We start from the raw sequence: 23,969 nt of genomic DNA on the forward strand, positions 1-23,969 counted from the left end.
TGGAAAGAATCTCTTACTTCCCTTTCCTTAATCTCCAGAGCAGTCTTCATTCACGAATACAATGCTCACACTGAAGATGTTGTTCTTCCAACCCCTGCAGCTGTGAAAGCACAGGAAGATTCCACAGCAGTCAGCTGAGCTTTTATGGAGAGGAGTGCACTGCTGCTGAAGAGCTCAGGGACTGCCTCTGAATGATGATGATCTCTGAACAATGCCTCTGAACAATGATCTGAACGAGGGGATCAGGTGCACCCTCAGTCAGTTTGCAAATGACACCAGATTGGTGAGAGGGTTGATCTGATGAGCCAGGGAAGCTCTGCAGAGGGACCTGGACAGGCTGGATCGATGTGCTGAGGCCGACAATATGAGATTCAACAAGGCCAAGTGCAAGGAAAAATGTTTTCACCAAAAGGGTTGTCGGCCACTGGGAACCAGCTGCCCAGGGAAGGGGTTGAGTCACAGTCTCTACAGAGACTTCAAAGATGTGGAGATGTGGTGCTGAGGGACAGGAGTAAGTGGTGGGCTTAGTAGGGCTGAGGTAACACTTGGACTTGATCTTAAAGGTCTTTTCCAACCAAAACAGTTCTATGATTCTCTGTTACCGGTGGGAGGTGTGAGGGGAAGCACAGTGAGCATAAAGAAGCCCAACTGCAGCACTCCATTATTTCTACTGTCCTTCAGAAATCAGAAAAACTGCTGGGCAAAACTACATGTAGTAAGTGATAGACACGTCAGTCTCTTTTGCAGAGCCACATACAAACCTTTGACCACGTCAAAGACAAAGATACCAAGTTTATAAAACAGTGCAAGTCCTCCACACATCATCCCATATATCATGTTGAAGCTTATTCTAGGATTCTAGGACAAGTTTGTATACCTTGGATTTACCCTCTCCCAATTCCTTCTGCAAGCCCAGCTTGGCTTCCTCCAGGTTCCTGCTGCAGCGCATAGTGAGGTCAAGCGAAGCTTCTGCCATGGACAGCTTTTTCAGAGCATCAACAAGCTCCTGTTGCAACTCTCTGATCTTGCACTAATGAAATGGTAACATGAGCATGAAGAGAGTTATAAGAACATGAATTTTGTCTTTAGTTTATTTTATTATACAATTAGACCTGTCCTGAACTCAAAAGGCAGGAAAACTTTGCCTGCCATCAGCAGCCAAACACTGAGCACCTCCAGACTACCAACAGCTCTTCTGGAGGATTTCTAATAAATAAAAAAAGCCTCAAGTATTACTCTTTTTGAACAACACACAAGCATACACTGAATCATATATTTTTTTAAATAAAACTCAATGAAACCTGTTGTGATCTAAGTGCCACAGTCTGACTGCAGATATTAACTCTGGTGACTAGAGGCAGGACATTGTATAAGGTCCTTCTTGGTTCTAGTTCTCCGTTATACAACTATCATGAAATGAAAATGTAGATCTGAAAGCTCTTTTGAGAAACATTTTAAGTATATGTTGAAACATATCCTCCTGCAGTTTTCTTACCAAGTTCATTTCAGAGTAACTGCCTCCATACTGACAGGTTGGCTTTCAAAAATAGGGATAGTCCATTCATTCAGCCACCCACCCACCCAACTGCCATCTTCAAAGAAACCTGTTATTTTGGTACTAAGAATACAAAATGACTGACAGCACTGCTGGACTTCTTTCCCCTCTTCCCTCTAAAAGAAATTAAATCATTAGTCTGCCTGGGGCTGGTAGAAGACTCAGTAGAGCAGAGCACACCTCCTCCTAGGCACACACATAACAATGCATTCTGCCATTACCTATAGCTTTTGAAACTGTCCTCCTATTCCTCACTCCAAGTCCCTGTCCTTATTCTCTCCCACCTCTTTTCATGATCAAAACCATCTGCATGCAGAAAGCGGACTTGGTTTGTGCATGTTTGAGCAATAGAAACTTAGGCCAGTGCTCTGCAGAGGAGCAGGTTTCCTACTTGTGTGCACTGTGCGTTTGCAGAAAGACACTTTAACTGAGGTCCTAAGGAGTCTTCTGTGCAGTTATCTGTCTTTCACAGAGCCACGAAGAACAAACAAATTTAAATATTGCTACACACCATAAAATAGAGAAGAGAAAGCTTAGGTCAGTGTCTGAAGTTGACTTTCTGAGGAACAGGCAGGCCCCTTAGAAGACCCAAAACTCAGAAATTAACACCAAAATACTGCTAATAGTCTCAAGCATTAGCTAATAGTCTATGCTTTACCTCTAATTCTACCTTGTCGTTCTCACATTTAAAGACTTGTTTTCTTAACAGACTGCAGTTTTCATGTAACTCCTTGGTTCTCTCTTGCACCAGAGTAACTTTCTGCTCAGCATCAGCACTGAGCTGCTTGAAAATATCAATAAAGCAGTCCTGAGCAACAGTCACTACACTTTCTTTGATGAGCTGCTGCTGGTTCCTATCTTCCAGTTGCTGGCGGAGTAAGAGGTTTTCCCTCTGGAGCTGGGCCAATCGCTCCTGCATGGACAGAGTCATAGAACCATAGAATCATTAAGGTTGGAAAAGAAATTAACACCAAAATACTGCTAATATTCTTAAGCACTGCCAATAGTGTATACTTTACCTCTAACTCTACTTTGTCAATCTCATATTTAAAGACTTGTTTTCTTAGCAGCTTGCAGCTGCCATTTAACTCCTTGGTTCTCTCTTGCACCAGAGAAACTTTCTGCTCAGCATAAGCACTGAGCTTCTTGAAATTGCCAGTAAAGCAACTGTCCTGAGCAACAGTCACTACACTTTCTTTGATGAGCTGCTGCTTCTTCCTATCTTCCAGTTTCAGCTGGAGTAACAGGTTTTGCCTCTGGAGCTGGGCCAATCGTTCCTGCGTGGACAGAATCATAGAACCACAGAAGCATCAAGGTTGGAAAAGACCTCTAGGATCTTCAAGTCCAACTGGGAAACCAACACCACCATGCCACTAAGTGCAAGTAATTTGCTCCGCTCTCCCTTGAGCTGTTACAGAAGACCTCTGTGTCTGGCCCTGTTCTGTATGCCCGACACCAAGAGGATGCTTGCCTTTCGGTGGTCAATACCCACCGAAAAAAACCTTTTTGAACGTTTCTTAACATGGCCCAACACATGCATGTTTTGCTAAGGCAGGGAAAGCATCAGAAAGCTCACCAAAATTAAGGATTTTTTTTGCCTGATCTTTCTCTTCCAAAGAGGAAGACCAGGCATGTTTCATCAAACAGATCAGCACATTACAGACAAATCTTCCCCTTCACTCAAATACGCTTTTTGCATGGGAAAAAATGCATTTGACTGCATTCTTCGTCTGCATACCACAACAGGAACAACACCGGCAAAAACTGAAGCAAACCAGAAGGAAACAAAGCAGCAGAACAACGTCATGACAAGGATTTTACCTCATTGTAATAAGACTGCATCCAGCTTCACTTCAAATTCTAACACAGTCTTCCTCCACAGGAATCCCTTCAGCATTATCCACTTCCTGGTTCCTTTGCCATAGTTTTTAAGAGTTCAGACTCTAATTAAAAATATTTGGCTTTACATACCTGCATCACACAGTTTTCAATGCCATCCTTGAAAACTTCTTTTTCAGCCAATAATGATATATGGGAGGTACGTCCTGAATGCTCACCTACAGCGAAAGAAAGATTTTTATAAAAAACATGACATGATACTACTTATTTAGACCTAGAGTGCATCTTTAATAGTTGAGAAAAAAAGTCTGAACACAAAATAAGACATTTTCTCAAATTTATGAGCTGGAGAGAAGAATTTTATCACAACAGCAACTTTATATACACTGGTGGAAATTTCTTTCTTCCGTGGCATTTTACTTTTTAAGGTAAAAAGGAAAGTTGCTGATTAAATGGCAAAAAAATACACCACTACTCTTTCTCAAAGGTGCACGATCCCTCTCAGAAACACTGTGAACCAGCAGTAACTAGATGCATTTTTACAGCAATTTCTCTATTGTTTGTCTTGTGCACAGAAAACCACGAAAAACAAACCCCAAAATTCAATGTATTTAAGGCTCCATCTGTACTGCATACATGAAGCAAATCTGTCATTAAAAATGAGCTTGGAAAGACTACATCATTCAAACTACTCCTTCACTGCAGTCTCAGCCTTCGTCAGGAGGGGAAGAGAGGGTACAAGGACTCCTTTCTCCACTTCTGTGACTCAAGACAGGACTCAGGGAAATGGCAGGAAGATGAATCAGGGGAGGTTTAGGTTACATATCAGAAAAAACTTTGGCACCCAGAGGATAGCTGAGCAATGGAAGAAGCTCCCCAGGGAAGTGGTCACAGCACCAAACCTGCCTGAGCTCAAGAAGCATTTGGATGAAGCTCTCTGGCACACGATGTTTATTCTGGGGGTGCCCACACACACAAGGACAGGAGTTGGACTTGATGGGTCCCTTCCAGCTCAGCAGAGTCTAGGATCCTATTCCCTAACTCAGTTCTCTCACCAGTGATGACTCCGGAGGCTGCATTGGGGACTTGAAGGTCATCATTACAATGAGTGTTCTTCACACTCTCAGCAGCTGCAGGGATTTGCAGATCACCATTTCCTCCCTCCTCCTGCTTCTTCTGCTTTTCTCCTTCTTCTGGTAACTTTTCCTAAAAGAGATCAAGTGAAAGAAGATACAAAAAGGAGAGGAGCAAGCACTTTCTCTGCCTTGCACTGACTGCTTGAAAAAGGCTTTTCTTGTGCAAGGCCAAGGGGAAACTTGGCTGAGCTTGCTTTTACAAGGCCTTCAGCTTTTCCATGGAAATCCGCAGCAGCAGAAAGAAATGCCTCTTGTCCTCTGTCTCAGCCCTGCCTCTGCACAGCCCCCGAGAAGCACTCCCTCACGCCAGCCCAGCTTCATTTCAGCTACAGCAAGCTCTCAGGTGCTCCCGGATCTCCCTCCAACCCTCCCCAGCCCCACCACGGAAACCTCCCTGTCCCTCACACAAAGTACCCGAGAACCACACAGAGATGTCCGTTGAGATTTGTCAGCTTTCTCCTTCTGGAGAATTTCTGTGTCTTCCTGGAGACCTACACACCAGGGAAGAAGGGCAAGATGCAGTGGTTTTAGTTCTCTCTGCTATGCCCCTTTTTTTTTTTTTTGGAGGTTTTCTTTATTCTCTCTGGACTTGTTGCAGTGTGTGAGCTGAATGAACATCGACAAAGGGAGAGAAGAGCTGCAGTAAACACACTTGTATGGAAAGAGTCTCTCCTGGAGCTTTCTGCCAGAGGCTCCATGTAGGACCATCACCTCCATCTCCGGTGTAGAGCACATTTTTAATGTCTGGTCCTGTTCAAATTGGTCTAAGGGCCATTGCCTGCACAATCTCCTGTTTAATACTTTCAAAAGCAGCTTGTTGTTCTGAGCCCCATTTAAAGTCTTTCTTCTTCCGGGTAACCTCGTAGAGAGATTTCACAATCAGATTATAAGCAGGAATATGCATCCTCCAGAATCCAACAGTTCCTAAGAAGGACTGAGTTTCCTTTTTGGTAGTTGGTGGGGCCATAGCTGTTTTGTTAATCACGCCAATTGGGATGTGGTGACATCCATCTTGCCACTTAACCCCAGAAACTGTATCTCTTGCACGGGTCCCTTGACCTTGCTCCTTTTAATAGCAAAACCAGCCTCTAGAAGGATTTCAATTATCTTCTTACCTTTCTCACACGTCTTCTCACCTTCCTTTGCTGTGTCACCCCACACAATGATGTCATTGATATACTGTAGTGTTGGGAGTTTTTGGAAGAAAACGGACACGTGAGCAATCCTGACTATTTAGCTTTAGCCAGAGTGAGCTAAGGGCCTTGAGGCGCAGCTGCAAGGTTATTAAAAGATCAGCTACCTGCAAAAGATAAGGGAGTTGGCAGCAGAAAATAATAACAGGATGGGAAAGCATCGCATATAGAGCACATAAACAGTAGTATTTAACCAGTTCTGAGCCCCTGAGAAGAAGAAAGTTACAGCACATAAAAAATTGCAAACAGGATGCCTGCGATCAACAAAGAAGGACAAGGACAATAAGCAGTATCCTATGGCAACACGACAACAGGGGTGTGGACAGCAACACGCAGACAATCAACATGAGCCACAAAGACGCCAAGACCATATAAATGTAACGCTTTGCTTAATAAAATTGAGCTTAGTTGCTAACTCATATTGAGTCGTCTCTTTGCTCTGCAAGCCCACCTCCACACTGTAGATGTTCTGGAGCTCCACCCTTTTCCAAGGTATCATGGATCAGTCCATGGCAGATGGTAGGACTGTGTTTCCACCCCTGGGGCAGTCGATTCCAAGGGTACTGGACACCTCTCCAGGTGAAAGCAAACTGTGGCCTGCATTCTGGTGCTATAGGAAGAGCAAAAAATGCATTAGCAATGTCAATAGTAACATACCACCTGGCTGCCTTTGACTCCAGCTCATACTGATGAAGTTCCAGCATGTATGGCACAGCAGCACTTAGTGGTGGTGTAACTTCATTCAGGGCACGATAGTTCACTATCAGCCTCCATTCTCCATTAGGCTTTTGCACTGGCTATGCAGTGCCAAGTGCCATAGGCCAAAGTGCCGGGTCCTGCACTTTGGCCACAACAACCCTATGCAGCGCTCCAGGCTGGGTACAGAGTGGTTGGAGAGCAGCCAGACAGAGAGTGACCTTGGAGTTTGGATTGACAGGAAGCTGAACATAAGCCAACAGTGTGCCTAGGTAGCCAAGAAGGCCAGTGGCATCCTGGCCTGTATAAGGAACAGTGTGGCCAGCAGGTCCAAGGAAATGATTCTGCCCCTGTACTGAGAGCTGGTGAGGCCACACCTTGAGTACTGTGTCCAGTTCTGGGCCCCTCAGTTCAGGAAGAATATCAAGGTCCTAGAGCAGGTCCAAAGGAGGGGAACCAGGCTGGTGAAGGGACACGAGCACAGATCCTATGAGGAGAGGCTGAGGGAGCTGGGGCTGTTCAGGCTGGAGAAGAGGAGGCTCAGGGGAGACCTCATCACTCTCTACAACTCCCTGAAAGGAGGCTGGAGCCAGGGGGGGTGAGAAGGAAGGGTTTAGACCCTCGTGATCCCTCAAAGAGTATGATGTCTATGGGATGGAATACTCTGGTCAATTTTGGTCATTTATCTTGTCCGGTCCTCCCCAAAGGAGGGCTTCAGGTGAGACCTCTTCACTTCTGTCCTTCCGAAGGGCAAAAGGTTCCTCAGAACTGAGCAGTGTCCTTGGTTCTGCACACCAGTCTCTAGCAGTAACTATTAACATCAGGCGTTATCAGTCCCAGAAGCAGACAGTGTTTGAGAAACTTGCTGTTAATTTCAGCAAGTGCAGCTACTTACAAGATTTAATTGAAAGCAAAAGTACAAGATAGAAAATTACCTTTATTCTGGCCGAAACCAGGACAGCAATTTCTACTTTATACAATTATAAGTTTGTTTTTGTTAGATTTATGACACAAAAATCTGTGAGATAACTGTTTGGCTTTAATTTTTGAAGGATGATAGAGAGAGGAGAGGGTAAAACTGCAGAGTCAAAAAAATCCCCAGTGCTGCAGTATATGAGGTTACCAAAAAGGACTTTTTGCTTTTTTAATACTTCTGGCTGTACCAAAACATGCAGAGGCATGCATTTTCATTATCTCAACTGCTGCAATTAGGAACCACAAAACCAGAAACACCATCAACCTGAGAAAGATGTGCTGTGCTTCCATCTTGAGAATGACTTTCTCCTTTTTTTGAACGAGTAAGAGCCTTGTTGCTGGTGACTTCCACAGACTCTTCTGGGATCTGCTCTGATGGGGAGTTTCCAAAATGCAACATCTTTGAATGAGGGGCATTTCCATTTTGGACCCTCTCTCTTCCCATCTTCTATCAATATTCATGCTGAAGGGCAGTTGTTCCTGGTCTCCCAGCTTAGCTTGCAGCAGTCCAGGGATCAGAATCCTTCATCAAAAACAGGCACATCAGGTAACCGGTAGATTCCTGCAATCACCAGGCTCGTCTTCATCTTCCACAAAACTGCTCTTTGGGCACACTGGTCACTACCTCACCCAGTCACCTTCAGTGCAGATATTCCACTTACTCATTCCACCTTCAAAAAAAATTTAACACAGAATGCAATTGGATAGCCACAAAAAACACAGTCCCTCCAATACTAGACCCTGACTAATTTTCTGATCCCACTTTGCTATTTCTTTTCTTCTTAAAAGTACATCCATCCACTTCCATCTGAAAGACAGTATTACACAAGTCACTGAACTACAGGGCAACAGCTGGACAATTCCAGGTATCTCTACCCAATTTAGGAACACCATCTAGAGAACTACTACCTCATGATACTAACAAAAAAAGCCTGAAAATATTAAACCTCTGCACATGCACTTAATGACTCTGAGGATAAATCTCCTGCATTAAACATGAAGAAAAATTCCCAAGTGAGTCCCATAACCATCACTAAAAAGCAGCAAAGCAACTGCCCACTGTTATAAGTTATGTCCCATTAAACAATTGACCAGGACATGCCAATTAGTGAATCAATTGGAATTTAATAGCAAGTGACAACAAGCAATAACAGCGCTGGACACCCGGGAGTCTCTGCTCCTCAAAGTGGGTGCAACTTCTTTAAAATTTTCTCAAGTATTTATAGTCCTTTATGGCCATGTCGTTCTGTGCTCATACCCGAGTTGCTGGAAAAGTTGTCATTTATCAACGATACTAAATCTTCTTGAGCATATACATCCAACAATACTTATTCTTCTTCAGACACATCCTTCCCACACTATTTCTTCTGTAGGCGCATCCTGTGTTTTTGTTAACTTCTTTCCACACTATTTCTTCCGCAGACACATCCTGTTTTTTGGCTAACCCCTCTCCACAAAGGTTATCTCCAAGAATGTGTAAACATAACCACACAGCATTTTTCCACAATACACCTTTTCTCTGTAGTCAACATATTTTGCTACTTCTATCTTGCCTCTATAAGTAAATACACTAAAATTTTCTACTTAGGTTAAATAAAGAAACATTATATGTAGATTATTACAATTTGTCACAGTCACACAATATTTTTGGCACATAACTTTACAGTTAATACGTCCATTTTATAAACCAAGTTACATAGATTAAATGAACAAATATAACTTTATATTGTAAATCTGTTACACCCACCAAGCATGAGTAAGGCTGTTAAACCTAACATGACTGTATGGCCTAAAAATACCAGGTGGACTTTTACCAAAAACCTGGAATATACAACCCCCTCAGCAGCCACTCTCCCACTGTTACTCAGTAGGGCTCCCAAAACTCTGAATATGGGAGTGGCAATGGGATTGGCAAACAAATGCATAGAGTGACCACTGAAAACTTTTGCTGGCCCTAATCCTCACATGGAACCTCTACCCACAGCACCACCAATAATTGGGCCCATATAATTTAGCAATTTATGTCATCCTAATGTAGACATTCTGCTGTGAGGAAACTTGGATGAAAAGCTTCCTCACCTCCCATTACACTAGTAATTTACAAGGTATATTCTTCACACCTTATTCAGGCATGTACTTTAGAAAAGTATTGCTATCAGAATCATTCTGTTGTCATTTGAAAGGAAGTGTAACTTTTAGAAGCTGATCCATCCCATCCTAAACTGTTTGAAATTTTTACTTGTGTTTCCACCCACCCACTTTTTCCTGGTTTGGGCTAGGATAAAGTAATTTTCTGTCTTTTAGTTTTGCTTTCATCTTAGTCTTTCATAGAGTAACAGCACTTGCTGAAATCAACAGCAAATTTCTCAGACAGTGTCTGCTTATGCGATGTTTACCTTTACTGCTAGAGACTGGTATGCAGGAGCAAGGCCACTGCTCAGTTCTGAGGAACATTTTGCCCCCCGGAAGGAGAAAATTAATAAAGAGGTCATACCTGAAACCCTCTCTTAGGGAGTAACAGAAAAAGTAAGTGACCAAAATTGACCAAACAGAATATAACAGAATAAACAGGTCATACTCAGTATAAATTTGAGGGACCGCAAGGGTCAAATGTCTTCCTTCCTTCCCTTCCTTCTTCACCTGTCCCTGTTTCCTTTGGCATCCTGGGAGGATTCCCATCCATTCCTCTGCCTGTGGTCCTGATCCGTACCAGCCCGAATCTGTGTGTTCCTGCCTCCACCTCCCAACTGCTGCCGTCTCTAGGAGTCCAGGCTGGACTTTCCCAGGGCTGCCCTGCAGCCTCGGTGGTTATGTGAGAGTTATTAGGGGAAAGGAGGGAGGAACGTGGTATCAATTTTCCTGTATATTTGTATATATTTAGTAATTTTTCCTATTTATCATTACTGTTTCATTAAAGCTGTGTAGTTTAGTTTCCAACCCGTAAGTCTCCCTCCCTTATCCTCTCTCCTTTCTTTATCAGGGAGGGGGATTAAGAGAGAACATCTGTTATTTGGTTTAATTGCCAGGCCAGTGTTAAAACCATGACGCACTTCCACCCCAAGCAAGTGAATCTTACCATGTTTTGTGTTACTTCAGAAAAGTTAAGGAAGAACAAAGTTAAGATGGATTTGTGTCATTGTTGAACGCATTCTACGGATAATTTTGCTTTTGTGAAAATATTTTAATAGTTATTTCTCTCAAAATTTTCAAGTTTTTATTAAAACTAAACAAAAAATTAAATGGAAAAAATGAAAAAAAATAGTTGTGTTTTAATATATATTTATTATTCTGTTGTACATCTTTGCTCTTACTGACTGCTCCTCTGTATGGTTTTTAAGTTTTCAAATGTTTTGGCTAGATATTTTTTTCCTGCAAGTTTTCAAATGTTACATTAAATATAAAAATTAATCCATATAACTAGCAAAGGGAGGGTTAATGTAATGTAAGCTTGCTCTATGGGCTTCCCTGCTATCCAGTGGAGGATCTGGATGTCTCAGGGAGTTTTCTGTCTCTGTATAAGATATGTATAGAGTAAAAGTCATAATAACAGCCCTATGGAAATATTTTGGTTTATTGCCATGTATATTGCCTTCTTTATATGCTAACTGTAGAAATGATACATATACATATAAACTCCCTTAATGTCTGTGGCAGTAATTTTTTTTTAATAACTCTTTATTTTCAAGTCGATGCTGCTTTGTTTCTTATTTCTCAAATCTCTCTTTTTGTGCTGTTGCCTTGGCCTTGACAAAACAGCTGGCATTTACACGTTTCTCCTCAAGCCTTTAGTGTTTCTCCTGTATCCTCAGTCTCTCTAAAATTCCTCTTTTGCTTGTGACTTTTCTAGAAATTACTGTTTCCCATAAAAGATTGACAAAACAGTCAATGCTGGTTAGTGGAGAGGTAGATATTAAATCTTTCATATTGATCATAGAATCCTACAACTGCTCAGGCTGGAAAAGACCTTCAAGATCATTGAGTCCAGCCTCATCCTAACCCTCTTACTCTGTTCCCGAAGTCCACCACTAAACCATGTCCCCAGGCACCAGATACAGGCGATTTTATACACATTCAGGCCGGAGACTTGACCACCTCCCTGGACAGCCTGTTCCAGTGCTTAACAACCCTTTCTGTAAACAAGTCTCTCCTGATATCCAACCTATATCTCCCCTGGAGCAACTTGAAGCCATTTCCCTGTCCTGTCCTCTGTCACCAGTGAGAAGAGATCAAGCCCACTCTCACTACAATCTCCTTTCAGATGTTTGTGAGAGTGATGAGGTCTCCCCTCAGCCTCCGTTTCCCCGCTACGAAGGTTTCCGTCCTCCGGGGAGTAGCGTTTCCACGGGATTCAGGTCTCCGGGCCGCTCTGGGCCTTTAACCGCCGCCCCTCCTCCTGCGGCCGTGCGGGGGGCGGGATGGACATGCGCGTGCGCGCTAGGCGCAACGATGCGGGTGTTGGTGGGTGAGTGCGGGTCAGGGGCAGTCCGGGACGTGCTCAGTATCTTTGTGCGGGAGGGCCCGGCTACCGCTGCGCTTGGGTGTGCGGGGCAGCTCGGCGGCCCGCGGCCCTGTTCCGCTCCGCTCGGGGCCGCTGGTGTGGGTCTCACCCAGGCCGCTGCTGGGAGCGGGGTGAGCGCGGGAGGCCGCAGGGAGCTCGTCCCGAGGGGGCACGGGCAGAGCTCCCTGGGGCGATCTGGGGACTCTGTGAGGGGACAGCAGTTTTGGGAGGCGGGAGAGGGGAGTGGGGGGCTGGGGGAAGGGGGGTTGCAGGGCTGGAGTGGGAGGAGTGGTGATGTGCGGAACACACACATTTTTGTGCACACAAAAATGATGTGCACAACACACGGAAATTTATAAAGCTTTATACTTTTTAAATGTTTATTACAGCGCCGGGTGCCAGGGGCATCGCTCCTCCTAACCTGCACACCGCAGCTCAATGCAGGCAGATATTTTTCACACAAAATTATACATACGCATTACATAAACATGCATATGCATACAAGAAGAGAGCTTATGCAAATCATCTCTTAAAATAAATTTCCACCCATCTCCGCATGCGCGCTGTCCCCGGGTGGTCGTGGGCAGGGGTCTCCTGGAGGAAGGTTCCGAGTCCTCCTCAGGATATCCTGTACACCGTTGTTGAGCCGGCAGTGCTCCAGACCACAGAACTGCTTTTTTCTGCTTCTTTTCTGAGGAGTAAACCTTGAGGACAATGCAGCTCCGGCTTAATGCTTACCCAAAGTTCCTCTTCTCTATGACAAAGACAAATGAGTTCTCTCTCTAGCCCTGCTTTTCTACATTTTAACCCGTTATTTTCTAAATCTGAATCGGTGGTGTCCTCTGGGTGCTGAGCAGGATGGAGGGGTCTGGGCTCAGAGTGGAGCCCCCAGCAAGGTGTCTGTGATGGTGGAGATGCCTGTGCAGGTCTGGGGGCAGCCCGGGCAGCACAGTGGTGATGTTTTTCTCCTAGGTGGTGGGACTGGATTTGTGGGCAGAACCCTGACCCAGCTGCTGCAGAGCCGTGGGCATGAAGTGACCCACGTCTCTCGAGAAGGGGGCAAGGATCGGATTAGCTGGGTATGAAATGAGAGCACTGACAGAAGGGAGAACATGTCAGGGCTGGGGCACAGGGAACAGGCAGTGGGGCAGGTGGCTTCTGGGGATGTACTCACGGACTTCTGTGTGCTTCATTAGGATGGGTACTGTTATACCTTTAAAGAGCAAATCCTCTGTTTACGCTGGAGTTCTGAGGACTGGGAAGACTTGAGCAGAGGGGAGACTGCATGTGTGATGTTTCTGTTGCCCTTGCCTAGGGAGAGTGGCCCCCTCTGGACTGCCTCTGTGTGGTGCTGTTGTGAATTTGGTTGGTGAAAATGTCCTCAACCCTTTCTGAAGGTAACTTCATTCCCCATAGTGCTGTTGGGGCAAAGTGAAGGCAAGATAACTGAGTGCTGTTCAGAAAATGTGGAAGGGATCTGGGGATGAAACAGGGTGTCCAGGAACCGTTTGGGTCGCATAACCGATGTCCTCAAGTATCCAAAACATTTTTGTGAGTCTGTTATTATCTGGCAGACCTTTGAATGACATGTCAATTATGAACAGACATTTGGAGACCAGGCAATGTAGTTCCACATTTCCAAAATGACATGGGGTGCCTACATTTAGATAATGCAATATCAGAACTAAATTTTTATTTTTATCAGGGTGTTTTTGGAAATGCCTCCACTGGGCACTCAGGAAGAATTCACTGCACCCAGCTTTGGTGTCCCTCTGCTACCTTTGGTAGCACCTCTGCTACCTTTGTCCTAAGGTAGTCCAAAACCTACAGCCTTTTGTGGGAAGTGAAGAGCCATTTCTCAAAGTCCCCATGCATTTAGGTAGTAAGATCCCACATCCTCACTGTGGTCTGGGGTGGGCAGGAATTCATGTGATCACTTCTGTGCTTGTGAGCAGGAGCAGGTGTCTGCTGGGCCCCCCCCTCACTGCTGATGTTCCCTGGGGTGCCTTTGTGGAAATTATAATCAGTGGCTCTCCCTTTCCCAGATGGAGTGATGCCTTCTGCAGGGAGGTCATCAACAGCCGGGTTGAGACCACCAGGACCTTGGCCAAAGCCATTGCTAATGCTGAAGAGCCACCCCATGCTTGGGTCCTCGTCACTGGTGTAGGTATTGGTTGTGCCTGGCCAAGGCATGACTCGTGCTGACCTGGAGAGGTACAGCTGTGGGCAAACACACTTCTGGAGGGACATGTCTTGCCTTGAAATGTCAGCTTCATTGCCATCAGTGCCACTGTGTTTAGGCAAGCTCTACCTTTTAATACTGCTGGAGAGGAATTTGCATCCTTTTGCTTTCCCTTGGTGTCGTTCAAACAAGTCTTTTTCTCCATTTTCTTTTGAAAGCTCCTATGCACCCTGTAGAACCAGTTTGTTTGAGCAGAGGCTCAGCTGAATACCTGCATCTTTGCATTTCTGCTAGCCACTGTCTTTAAACCTACCGCAGTTTAGCATCTGAGATGCCTAATTTTGGAGCAAAGGCCATTCCACTCAACCAGCTCAGTCTGTTGCATACTCTTATATAATAGGCTCTTGGAGCTGCCAGGTCAACCTGAGTATTAATGCATCCTGCTGAACTTTCAGAGTGTATTGGTAGTTCAAAAAGTTGTCAGCTTTGCCATTTGAGAGACTCTGTGCTGTTCAAATGAGGATGTCCTCAATGGAGTGGACAAGTTCTGGTCGCCTGGAGGCAGAGAAGAGGGGCCGATTTGGACAGGGGGTGGCTGGTGTTGTGATCAAACCTTGACCTCCTTTCTGGTTTTACACCCACAGGCTACTACCGCCCTAGCCCCACAGCTGAGTATGCTGAGGACAGTCATGGTGGGGATTTTGACTTCTCTCCCCTGGTGAGCTCCTGGGAGGCTGCAGCTCTCATCCCTGGGAGCCCAACTCGTGGTGTTGGGGTGAGATCTGGTGAGATTGGTGCATCATACCTGTTCAGGGTGGATTTACTTCACTGCTGGGGCAAAAGGGGGAAGAGGAGGGAGGACATCAGGTCTGTACCTCTCCTTGTAGGGGCAGTGATCCAGTCCAGCCCATTAAGGATTGTCTCCTGGTTGAAGGTCTGAGGGTGAAGGGGGCCTTTTTCCTGTGCAGAGGAAATCTTGGTCTCACTCTTGTTTTCCTCCCAGGGGTAGTGCTGTGCAAAGGTGGTGGTGCAATCTCTCAGATGCTCTTGCCGTTCCGTCTGGGATTAGGAGGTCCCTTGGGCTCTGGGCTTCAGCCCTTTCTGTGGATCCACATTCAGGACCTGGCTGGGATTGTGTGTCATGCCCTGGAGACTGAGAGCGTTCAAGGAGTCCTCAATGGTGTCTCCCCATCTTCCCCTATGACCTCCAATGCCACCTTTGCTCAGGAGCTGGGGCGCCCAGCACTGCTCCCAGTGCCTGCCTGGGCAGTCTGGGCTGTCTTTGGATCAGATCGAGCCGTCATGCTGCTGGAGGGCCAGAAGGTGGTACCAAAACACACCCTGGAGAGCGGCTACCAGTTCATCTTCCCTGACCTGTCTGCAGCTCTGAGGGACATCGTGGCTTGAGGACTCAGCTGGGTTTAGCCCTGGTTTAGTGAACTCACTGGCTCACATGGCTTCCCCCGGGGTGAAAGAGGGCGGTCCTGCCTGTTCTTAACACTTCCTCATCCCAATACAGAGAGAGTGAGCAAACTCTTCACCTTCTGTCTCCCTTTGTTCATCCCCAGTTTAGGAATCATCCCTTCTCACCTGCTTTTGGGAAGGGGTACAATGCCCTAGGACTGTCAATTCTGAATCTTGCATCATCCCTTTCCCAAAGTGCATGTGAGCTGCTTGCAGAGCAGCTGGGGGTGTGTGTAATGTCTCCTGAGAGACAAGGGTGGCAGCAGGAAGGAGTTGTTTGGGTGTTTTAATTCTTCATGTTACAAGACATCCCTTTTCCTTTTTCTCCCCATGTCTTTCCCCTGGTTACACAGCCATTTAGGCTTTACTGCTTTGCCTTTCTCAGTCTCATAGGGAATGGAGATGTGGGAAGAGATAAAACCTGAGGAGATACAAAGGGTTCTGGTTACAGATGGCTTGAAGACTTGGCCATCTTGTTTCTTGTGGTGGCTAGGTACCGAGTACCAAGTTCCTCAGAACCTCCATCTAAGTTTAAACCCAGACTCAGGAAGACGCAGGGCTGCAGTCTTTAATTTTGATGACCATAAGCAAACCTTGGCTCCCATGGTTCAAGACTTGTGAAGCCCAAAAAGGCCAGTCTGTTTAGAGACAGAGTTTTGAGCCTTTAAACAGCAAAGGTATTTATTTTCGGATCCGGGGAACTCCCAGCTCGCGCTGGACAAAGAGTTCCGTCCCCCGAGGGAAAGGGTTAGGGTATTTATAGGGGAGGTTACATATATATTCATAAGATTGCAACATATAATATTCATGACAGGCGGAGTCTGGGTGGAGCCCTCTCCTGGGAGATGTCGGGTGGGGGGCTTTGGATGATGTAAGAAATCTTTCTCGAAACTTGAACTCTTTATCTCTCCTGTTTTCGATGACTTCATCCTCTTGTTACAGAGCGAAATTGGACCCTTGCGATAATTTTACCCTTATCTGCTGGTTGTGGCATCCTCATCCTGTCTCCGTGCAGGTGTTCGCACTCCCCCAGTGCCCAGCTAGCCTTGGCAGTGCCTTGTTTTGAGAACAAGACCTACACTTTTGCAGGTTATTTCCCTTGCTGCCTAGTTGGTTTTGGCAGTGCCTTGTTTTTAAAAGCAAGATCTGTACTTACAAGACAGAAGATGTTCACACTGCTTGCGTGGAAAGTTACAGGAATTAATCCCGTCAGGAGTTAACCCTGTCAGGGTCTTTCTCTGTTTCATTTCCCCCCTTTCCATAGAGCTTATGAATTCTTTCAGGTTCCAAGGAGAGGTTTTGGTGGGTGTGAATCATTGCCCACATTATTTGGATCCTTTTGACTATATTACTCAATTTGTAATACAGCCACGAATTTAAAAGCGACAACAAGAGTATTGCTGCTATTATGGCTAATATATGATGTACTAGGTAATGGAATACTCATGTAGCTGAAGGGGAGTATCCTGTAAAGGCATCCCACCAATGACGCTTCCCTACTTGCTCTGTCTTTGTCAATTTGTGATAAGGTTATACTTATCCAAAGTCTGAGCATCCACACTGAAGGTCGCCAGGTCATAGTGTCGAGGTTCCTCAGGATTGTTTGTTGCAATGCTCGGGAGCCTTCTTGACTCAGGAACAGTGGATCCAGGTGGGCCGTTCCTTAATTGGGATTGCAGTAAAGGTGGTCAGTAATACTTGGAAGGATCCTTCCCACTTCTCTTGCAGAGGTTTTCCTAAAAGATTCTGAACATATACCCAGTCACCAGGATTAAAAGGATACAATTTGCAATCAGGTTGTTTAGATTGGTGATCCATTACCACTGTGGCATTCTTATCAAAGTACCTACCCACAGGTATAACATAATCATACACATATTAATTACCTATCTGATCTACAGCCTCGCTATTTACAATATGCATTGCGTAAGGTCTCCCATATAAGATTTCAAACAGACTCAGTTTTTCTTTTGAACGAGGCTTCATTCTCAGCCTAATTTAGAGCAATAGGTAAGGCCTGGTACCACTGCAGGTTGGTTTCCTGGCATATTTTAGCAATCTTGTTTAATAAGGTGATTTTCTACTTATCCACTAGCTTGAGGTCTATAAGGCATGTGCAATTGCCATTTGATTTGCAGTGCCTTACTTATTGCTCGTACAATTTTAGCACAAAAGTGCAAGCCTCTGTCCAAGGAGATGCTCCTAGGCACTCCAAACCTCGGCATGATTTCATTAAACAAGACTTTAGTTACTTCTCTTTGTTTGTTCTGCATGGGAACGCTTCAGGCCACCCAGAAAATATATCTGTCAGAACCAAGAGGTACTTATACCCCCCCCTTTCCTTGGGAGTTCAGAAAAATCAATCTGCCGTACTTCCCTCTGTCTATTACTCCCTGGCATACTTTAGTTCCTGTGTTTGGATTATCGGGATGTGACCTGTGTCACTGCTGTGAATAGCTTTGGCCCTGCTATTCTAATTTTTAGATGCTGATAGAGAGGATCTAATCCCCAGTGGGCCTTGTTGTGTTCTGTTTTTACAAATTGCCATACTGATTTTTCTGGCAGTACTAGTTGTCCTGTTATTAGCTGACCCTGCCATTATCTAACATTTTACCTTTATTTCTTCCTATACCTGGTACTCTGGTTGAAAATTAGTATCTAGTTCTTCTGGTACCAGAGTCAATGCTACTAAATCCCTGGTCCTTGCAGCAGCTAATTTAGCTTCTGCATCGGCTATTCTGTTACCTTTTTCTGGAACGGTGTTACCTTTTTCTGGAATGGTGTTACCTCTCTGGTGCCCTTTGCAATGCATTATGGCCACTTGGGTTGGGAGCTGAACAGCCTCCAGCAACTGTAGGATTTCTTCTGCATGTTTTATGGCTTTTCCTTGGGCAGTCAGCAGTCCTCGCTCCTTCCAGATTGCCCCGTGGGCATGTACGACGGAGAAGGCATATTTCGAATCTGTCCCTATGTTAATTCTTTTCCCTCTTGCTAACTCAAGGGCTCGGGTAAGAGCTATCAGTTTGGCCTTCTGCGCTGAGGTTCCTGCAGGTAAAGGATTCAACTCAATTACCTGTTCTGTCGTGATTACTGCATAACCGGCCATTCTTACCCCCTGCTTCACAAAGCTACTGCCATCCGAGAACCAGTCATCCGCTCCTTCAAGTGGCTCTTCTTTGAGATCTGAGCGACTGGAGTACACTGCCTCAGTGGTTTCTAGACAGTCATACTCAATTGGTTCTGCTGGTATTCTTCTAGAAATGAGGCTGGGTGGACAACATTAGTCACTTGAATGGTTACATCATCTGATTCGGCTAAAATCGCCCGGTACTTCAGGAACCGGGAGGGTGACAGCCAATGGCCACCTTTCTGTTCCAGTACCACTGATCATAGAATCATAGAATTGGCTGGGTTGGAAGGGACCTCTGAGATCATCAAGTCCAACCCTTGACCCACCGCTGCGGTTGCTAGACTATGGCACTAAGTGCCACATCCAGTCTCTCTTTAAATATCTCCAGGGACAGAGAACCCACTACTTCACTGGGCAGCCCATTCCAATGTCTGATCACCCTCTCTGTAAAGAAATTCTTTCTAATATCTAACCTAAACTTCCCCTGGCACAACTTAAGACCATGCCCTCTTGTCTTGTTGAAAGTCATCTGGGAAAAGAGACCAACCCCCACTTGGCTACAACCTCCTTTCAGGTTGTTGTAGAGAGTGATGCGGTCTCCCCTGAGCTGCCTCTTCTTCAGGCTGAACAGCCCCAGCTCCCTCAGCCTCTCCTCATAGGATCTGTGCTCGTGTCCCTTCACCAGCCTGGTTCCCCTCCTTTGGACCTGCTCTAGGACCTTGATATCCTTCCTGAACTGAGGGGCCCAGAACTGGACACAGGACTCGAGGTGTGGCCTCACCAGCTCTGAGTACAGGGGCAGAATCACTTCCTTGGACCTGCTGGCAACGCTGTTCCTGATACAGGCCAGGATGCCATTGGCCTTCTTGGCCACCTTGGCACACTGCTGGCTCATGTTCAGCTTCCTGTCAATCCAGACTCCCAGGTCCCTTTCTGTCTGGCTGCTCTCTAGCCACTTTGTCCCCAGCCTGGAGCTCCCCATGGTGTTGTTGTGGCCAAAGTGCAGGACCTGGCACTTGGCCGTGTTGAACCTCATCCCATTGGAATCAGCCCAACTCTCCAGTCTGTCCAGGTCCCTCTGCAGAGCCCTCCTGCCTTCCAGCTGATCCACACTCCCCCCCAGCTTAGTGTCATCTGCAAATTTGCTGATGGTGGACTCAATCCCTTCATCTAAATCAGCATTGAAGATATTAAACAGTACTGGGCCCAACACTGATCCCTGGGGGACACCACTAGTGACCGGCCGCCAGCTGGATGCAGCCCCGTTCAGCACCGCTCTCTGGGCCCGGCCCTCCAGCCAGTTCTTAACCCAGCACAGGGTGCTCCTGTCCAAGCTGCGGGCTGACAGCTTTTTCAGGAGAATGCTGTGATACAGTGTGGGACACTAACACAGTCATTTTCTGGCCCATAGTAAGCTTTCTGGCTTCTTCTATGTTTATTATTACTGCAGCTACTTTCTTCAGGCATGTGGGCCATCCTTTACTTACTTCATCTAGTTGCTTAGAGAAGTAAGCCACGGCTCTTTTGTATGGTCCCAATTGTTGGGCTGAGACTCCTACGGCCATTCCCTGGCGCTCGTGCGAGAACAGCCAAAATGATTTTGTTACATCGGGCAAGCCCAATGCTGGAGCTTTCATCAGGTCTTGTTTCAGTCTTCTAAAGGCTGTTTCTGCTTCAGGAGTCCAGACTAGAATAATTTTAGATTGTTTGAACAAATCATACAGAGGTTTGGCATGTATCCCGTACTGGTATATCCACAGGCGACACCAACCTGTCATTCCTAAGAAGGCTTGCAGGTCTCTCACCATTTCAGGCCTGGGCATCTGGCAGATGGCCTCTTTCCTCAATGTTCCCAGGGATTGCTGTCTTCCAGAGGTCTCGCATCCTAGGTAGACCACCTTTTCTTGCACCAGCTGTGCTTTCTGTTGGTAGACTCGATAATCATTTAGATCCAAGAAATTTAACAACGAGATTGTCCACTCAATGCATTGTTCCTCTGTTTCAGTTGCTATCAGTAAGTCATCCACATATTGCAGAAGGATACTTTCTCTCTCTGGTCGCTCCCACTGTTCTAATTCTTTAGCCAATTGATTTCCAAATATTGTAGGACTATTTTTGTAACCTTGAGGTAACACCGTCCAGGTTAGCTGTGTCTTCCCCCCTTATACCAACAAACTCCCATTCTTCCAGCTTTCTGGGGCTAGGGTAAGGCAGAGGCATGTTGGAGATAATTGGACCTCACCATGCATATTCCCCCAGGGTTTCTCTGCAGTGGCCATAAGGAGACTGGACCCACTCAAACAGCAGGAGTCAGCCTGTTAAGTTCCTCAGCACTTCTGTTTCCAACCAATTTATAAAACAAACAAAAAACCAAAAAGCCACAAGACTTCACTGCCAACCTGCTAGGCTGGTGTTAATACCGCTGCCTATTGTGAATGGCAGCAATTTGCACTGTGACCCCTCCAGCGGTGCCACTGCCAATACTGTCCTCACGGGGGAACACGGGACTGCCGCGGGCAGGGCCGGAACGAAGCCGCTGTCCCCCACAGCAGCGCTCCCGTGGAGGGGACACCGGGGGTCAGGACCCCCACAGCCTCTGCGGGGCGAGAGCTGCCCCGGGGGGCGAGGAGCGGAGCTGTGGAGGCTCACGGCTGAGGCTATCTGAAATCTGCCTAGCAACAAGCACCGCTGAGCTCTTATTGGCTCTTGGAAAGCCCGCGGCGCGTGTGCTGTCTGAAGACGCGGACTCACTCCCGCTTGGCCACTCGTGCCCATGCGCATGCGTGCAGCGGCGCACCTCACTTCCGCCCCCGCGCGCCTCGGTGCCCCGGAAGCGCTTCTCCCGCCACTTCCGGCCACCTCAGCCCCACCGGCAGCCGCAGAAGATGTCGGGCACGACGGGAGCAGGGGCCGCGGGCTCGGTGGGTTCTGTCGTGCGGCGCTTTCTGGTCGAGTACGGCAGCGGCACCCCAAGCCGCCTGAAGGTGCTGGACGCCTACCTGCTGTACGTGATGCTCACCGGGGCGCTCCAGTTTGGATACTGCCTCGGCGTCGGCACCTTCCCCTTCAACTCCTTCCTCAGCGGCTTCATCTCCGCCGTCGGCAGCTTCATCCTCGGCGGTCAGTTCCCGGACGTACCCTCACCGGTCTTCCCAGAATCCCCTCCGCCTCCGGGCACTCTCCATAGCAGAGCCGGAGCAGCGCCCGCAGGCTCCCGGCCATCAGATGCACCAGAAATACCTGGGGTTCTTGTAGAAACCACGGCGTTCCCATAGTAGCCACAGGCATTCCCCCAAAGCCCCAGGGAGTCAGCCACGGCCACAGAGCTCCTCATGGGAGCCTCCAGCACCTCCCCTCACCCCTTTCCCTGAAGCACCCGCTTCTGCTCCAGAAACCCCCCCATTCCTGCCCAGCCTGTCCCCAGCAGAGTGCTCGACACTGTTACCTGCGGGGGTCTGTGCATATCCACCCCAGAGCCCAGCTCCTTATCAAGCCCTGGAACAGGCTGCCCAGGAAAGTCACCTTCCCTAGAGGTATTCAGAAGATGTGGTGCTGGTCCTGAAGGACGTGGTTTAGTGATGCACTTGGTAGTGCTGGGTTAAGTTGTTGATCTTAGAGGTCATTTCCAAAGAAAATGATTCTTTGATTCCACAATCAGCTCCAGGGTGGCCTTGCTACTCCCTAGGAGTCAAGATGCCTTCTTGTTTTGGTGTCCTTTGCAACCATCCCATGGTGAAATCCAGCCTCCAGCAATGACATCTTCAGGGTGGTGTTCTCCCATAATAACCCCCAAAACCACCTTAGAATCATTTAGGTTGGAAAAGATTCCTAAGATCATCTGTGCATCCTTCCCCAACACACCATATAGAGAAGGTAATAGCACTGCTATTTCTGTGTGAATCCCATCCTGTTATAATCCTGTTCCCCTCAGGACTCACTTGGCCACCCAGATGGTGTAGGGCTGTGAGAGAGCTGATTGCATAAAAGCCCTGTGCAGATTTCCTGCCAGTGTCCTGCTTATGGCAAAGATGGAGTTACCTTTTCTTTTGGTCCTCTGGTAGAACAGTGACATGGAGTGGACTGCCTCAGGAAGGCTGTGCTTTCTACCATGACTTCCTTCTGTAATTCCTTAATTTCCTTCTCCTCTGCCATGCAGTTTGCCTCCGGATCCAGATCAACCCCCAGAACAAAACTGAGTTCCAGGGCATTTCACCAGAGCGAGCGTTTGCTGATTTCCTCTTTGCCAACACCATCCTGCATCTTGTTGTCATCAATTTTGTTGGCTGAGCTGAAGAAGAGATGATGAGGTACTGATCCATGAGACACAAAAGCAGCAGCCACAGCTGACACCACTTCAGGACTTCTGTGGAGCAAGTGAATCCAGGAGTCCTAGCTGCCAGCTTCCTCTTGGCCAAGTCCTCTGAAGCTGTTGTCTCCTAGGTTGATGCAGGGGTAGCATCTGTGGCTTTCTGGTTTTGTGCCTGTGTTTGTTTACTTTTATTGTTTTAAAGGCAGTTTAACTGGGAGTGTTATAGAAAAATGCCTGCATTTCCAGCTTATAAACTGGGCTTTGAGAGCTGAAACTCTTGGACTCTGGATGTCATGGTATGGCTGATGTCCAAGTCTGTGAGTATCTGATCAGATGAGAGGAGGGATTTTGAGACAGGTGTTGCTTGGTGCTGGAAAGTGGAGAGCATGCCCTGTTGTTAGGGTTGCAACCTTTGGAGCTTTTTGAATATTTGCTCTCCCTCTGCTGAAACATTGCTCACGTTGCCTTCCTCTCTTTTCAGATCTTTAATTGCTCCTAAGTCTGACACTGGGAAGTGCTGTTCTCCATCAGACTTTTACCTACTTCCTTGGAGGAGGAAGGGGAAACAGGGTTCAAGATTTTTCCACACAGACTGTCCTATGGAGGGGTCTGCTGCCTCTTTACAGTCATTGTAATCTTTTTGTCAATTAAAGCCCTTTAAAATATTGCAGTATTGGTGACAAATACTGACTTTCTTCTGACACCCAAGTTCCCTCTAGTATATAACTCTGTTTTTAACCCTCTCCCTCCCTTCCTACCCAGCAGGATTTTTTTCTGTGCCCCAGTTTAAGAGGGAAGCAGGAAATGGGTCCTCATGGAAACTGAGTTGTCATCCACACTTCTCATCTCCCTGTTTCCTGCCCCTTTATCTTATGGAAAGTACATTGTCAATTTGCCCTCAGGCTTTAAAGCTGTGGAAAATTAGTGTTAGGCTGTGGTTAGCTGTAATGAATGGAAGTGGAGGGTGTCCTCCAGCACACCCCAGGTGCCCC

The 23,969-nt window shown here is 46.7% G+C and overlaps 2 protein-coding genes across 2 annotated transcripts; both read left to right on the forward strand.

Annotated features, from left to right (window-relative positions):
- The first annotated feature begins 11,797 nt into the window (after nucleotides 1–11,797).
- On the forward strand, nucleotides 11,798–15,607 carry LOC139807197 (epimerase family protein SDR39U1-like). The gene is given in 7 exon segments (XM_071767820.1): nucleotides 11,798–11,856; nucleotides 12,865–12,971; nucleotides 13,089–13,093; nucleotides 13,212–13,289; nucleotides 13,938–14,059; nucleotides 14,719–14,859; nucleotides 15,078–15,607. Coding segments are annotated over 7 exon segments (873 nt in total). The 5' UTR covers nucleotides 11,798–11,840; the 3' UTR covers nucleotides 15,482–15,607.
- Nucleotides 15,608–21,088: 5,481 nt separating this feature from the next.
- On the forward strand, nucleotides 21,089–23,647 carry LOC139807187 (uncharacterized). The gene is made up of 3 exons (XM_071767804.1): nucleotides 21,089–21,788; nucleotides 22,825–22,975; nucleotides 23,459–23,647. Exons 1-2 carry the CDS (start codon nucleotides 21,104–21,106, stop codon nucleotides 22,953–22,955), a joined length of 816 nt encoding a protein of 271 aa, XP_071623905.1. The 5' UTR covers nucleotides 21,089–21,103; the 3' UTR covers nucleotides 22,956–22,975; nucleotides 23,459–23,647.
- The last annotated feature ends 322 nt before the right edge of the window (nucleotides 23,648–23,969 follow it).

The sequence above is a fragment of the Heliangelus exortis genome, chromosome 24, assembly GCF_036169615.1.
Source record: "Heliangelus exortis chromosome 24, bHelExo1.hap1, whole genome shotgun sequence".
Lineage (NCBI taxonomy): Eukaryota > Metazoa > Chordata > Aves > Apodiformes > Trochilidae > Heliangelus > Heliangelus exortis.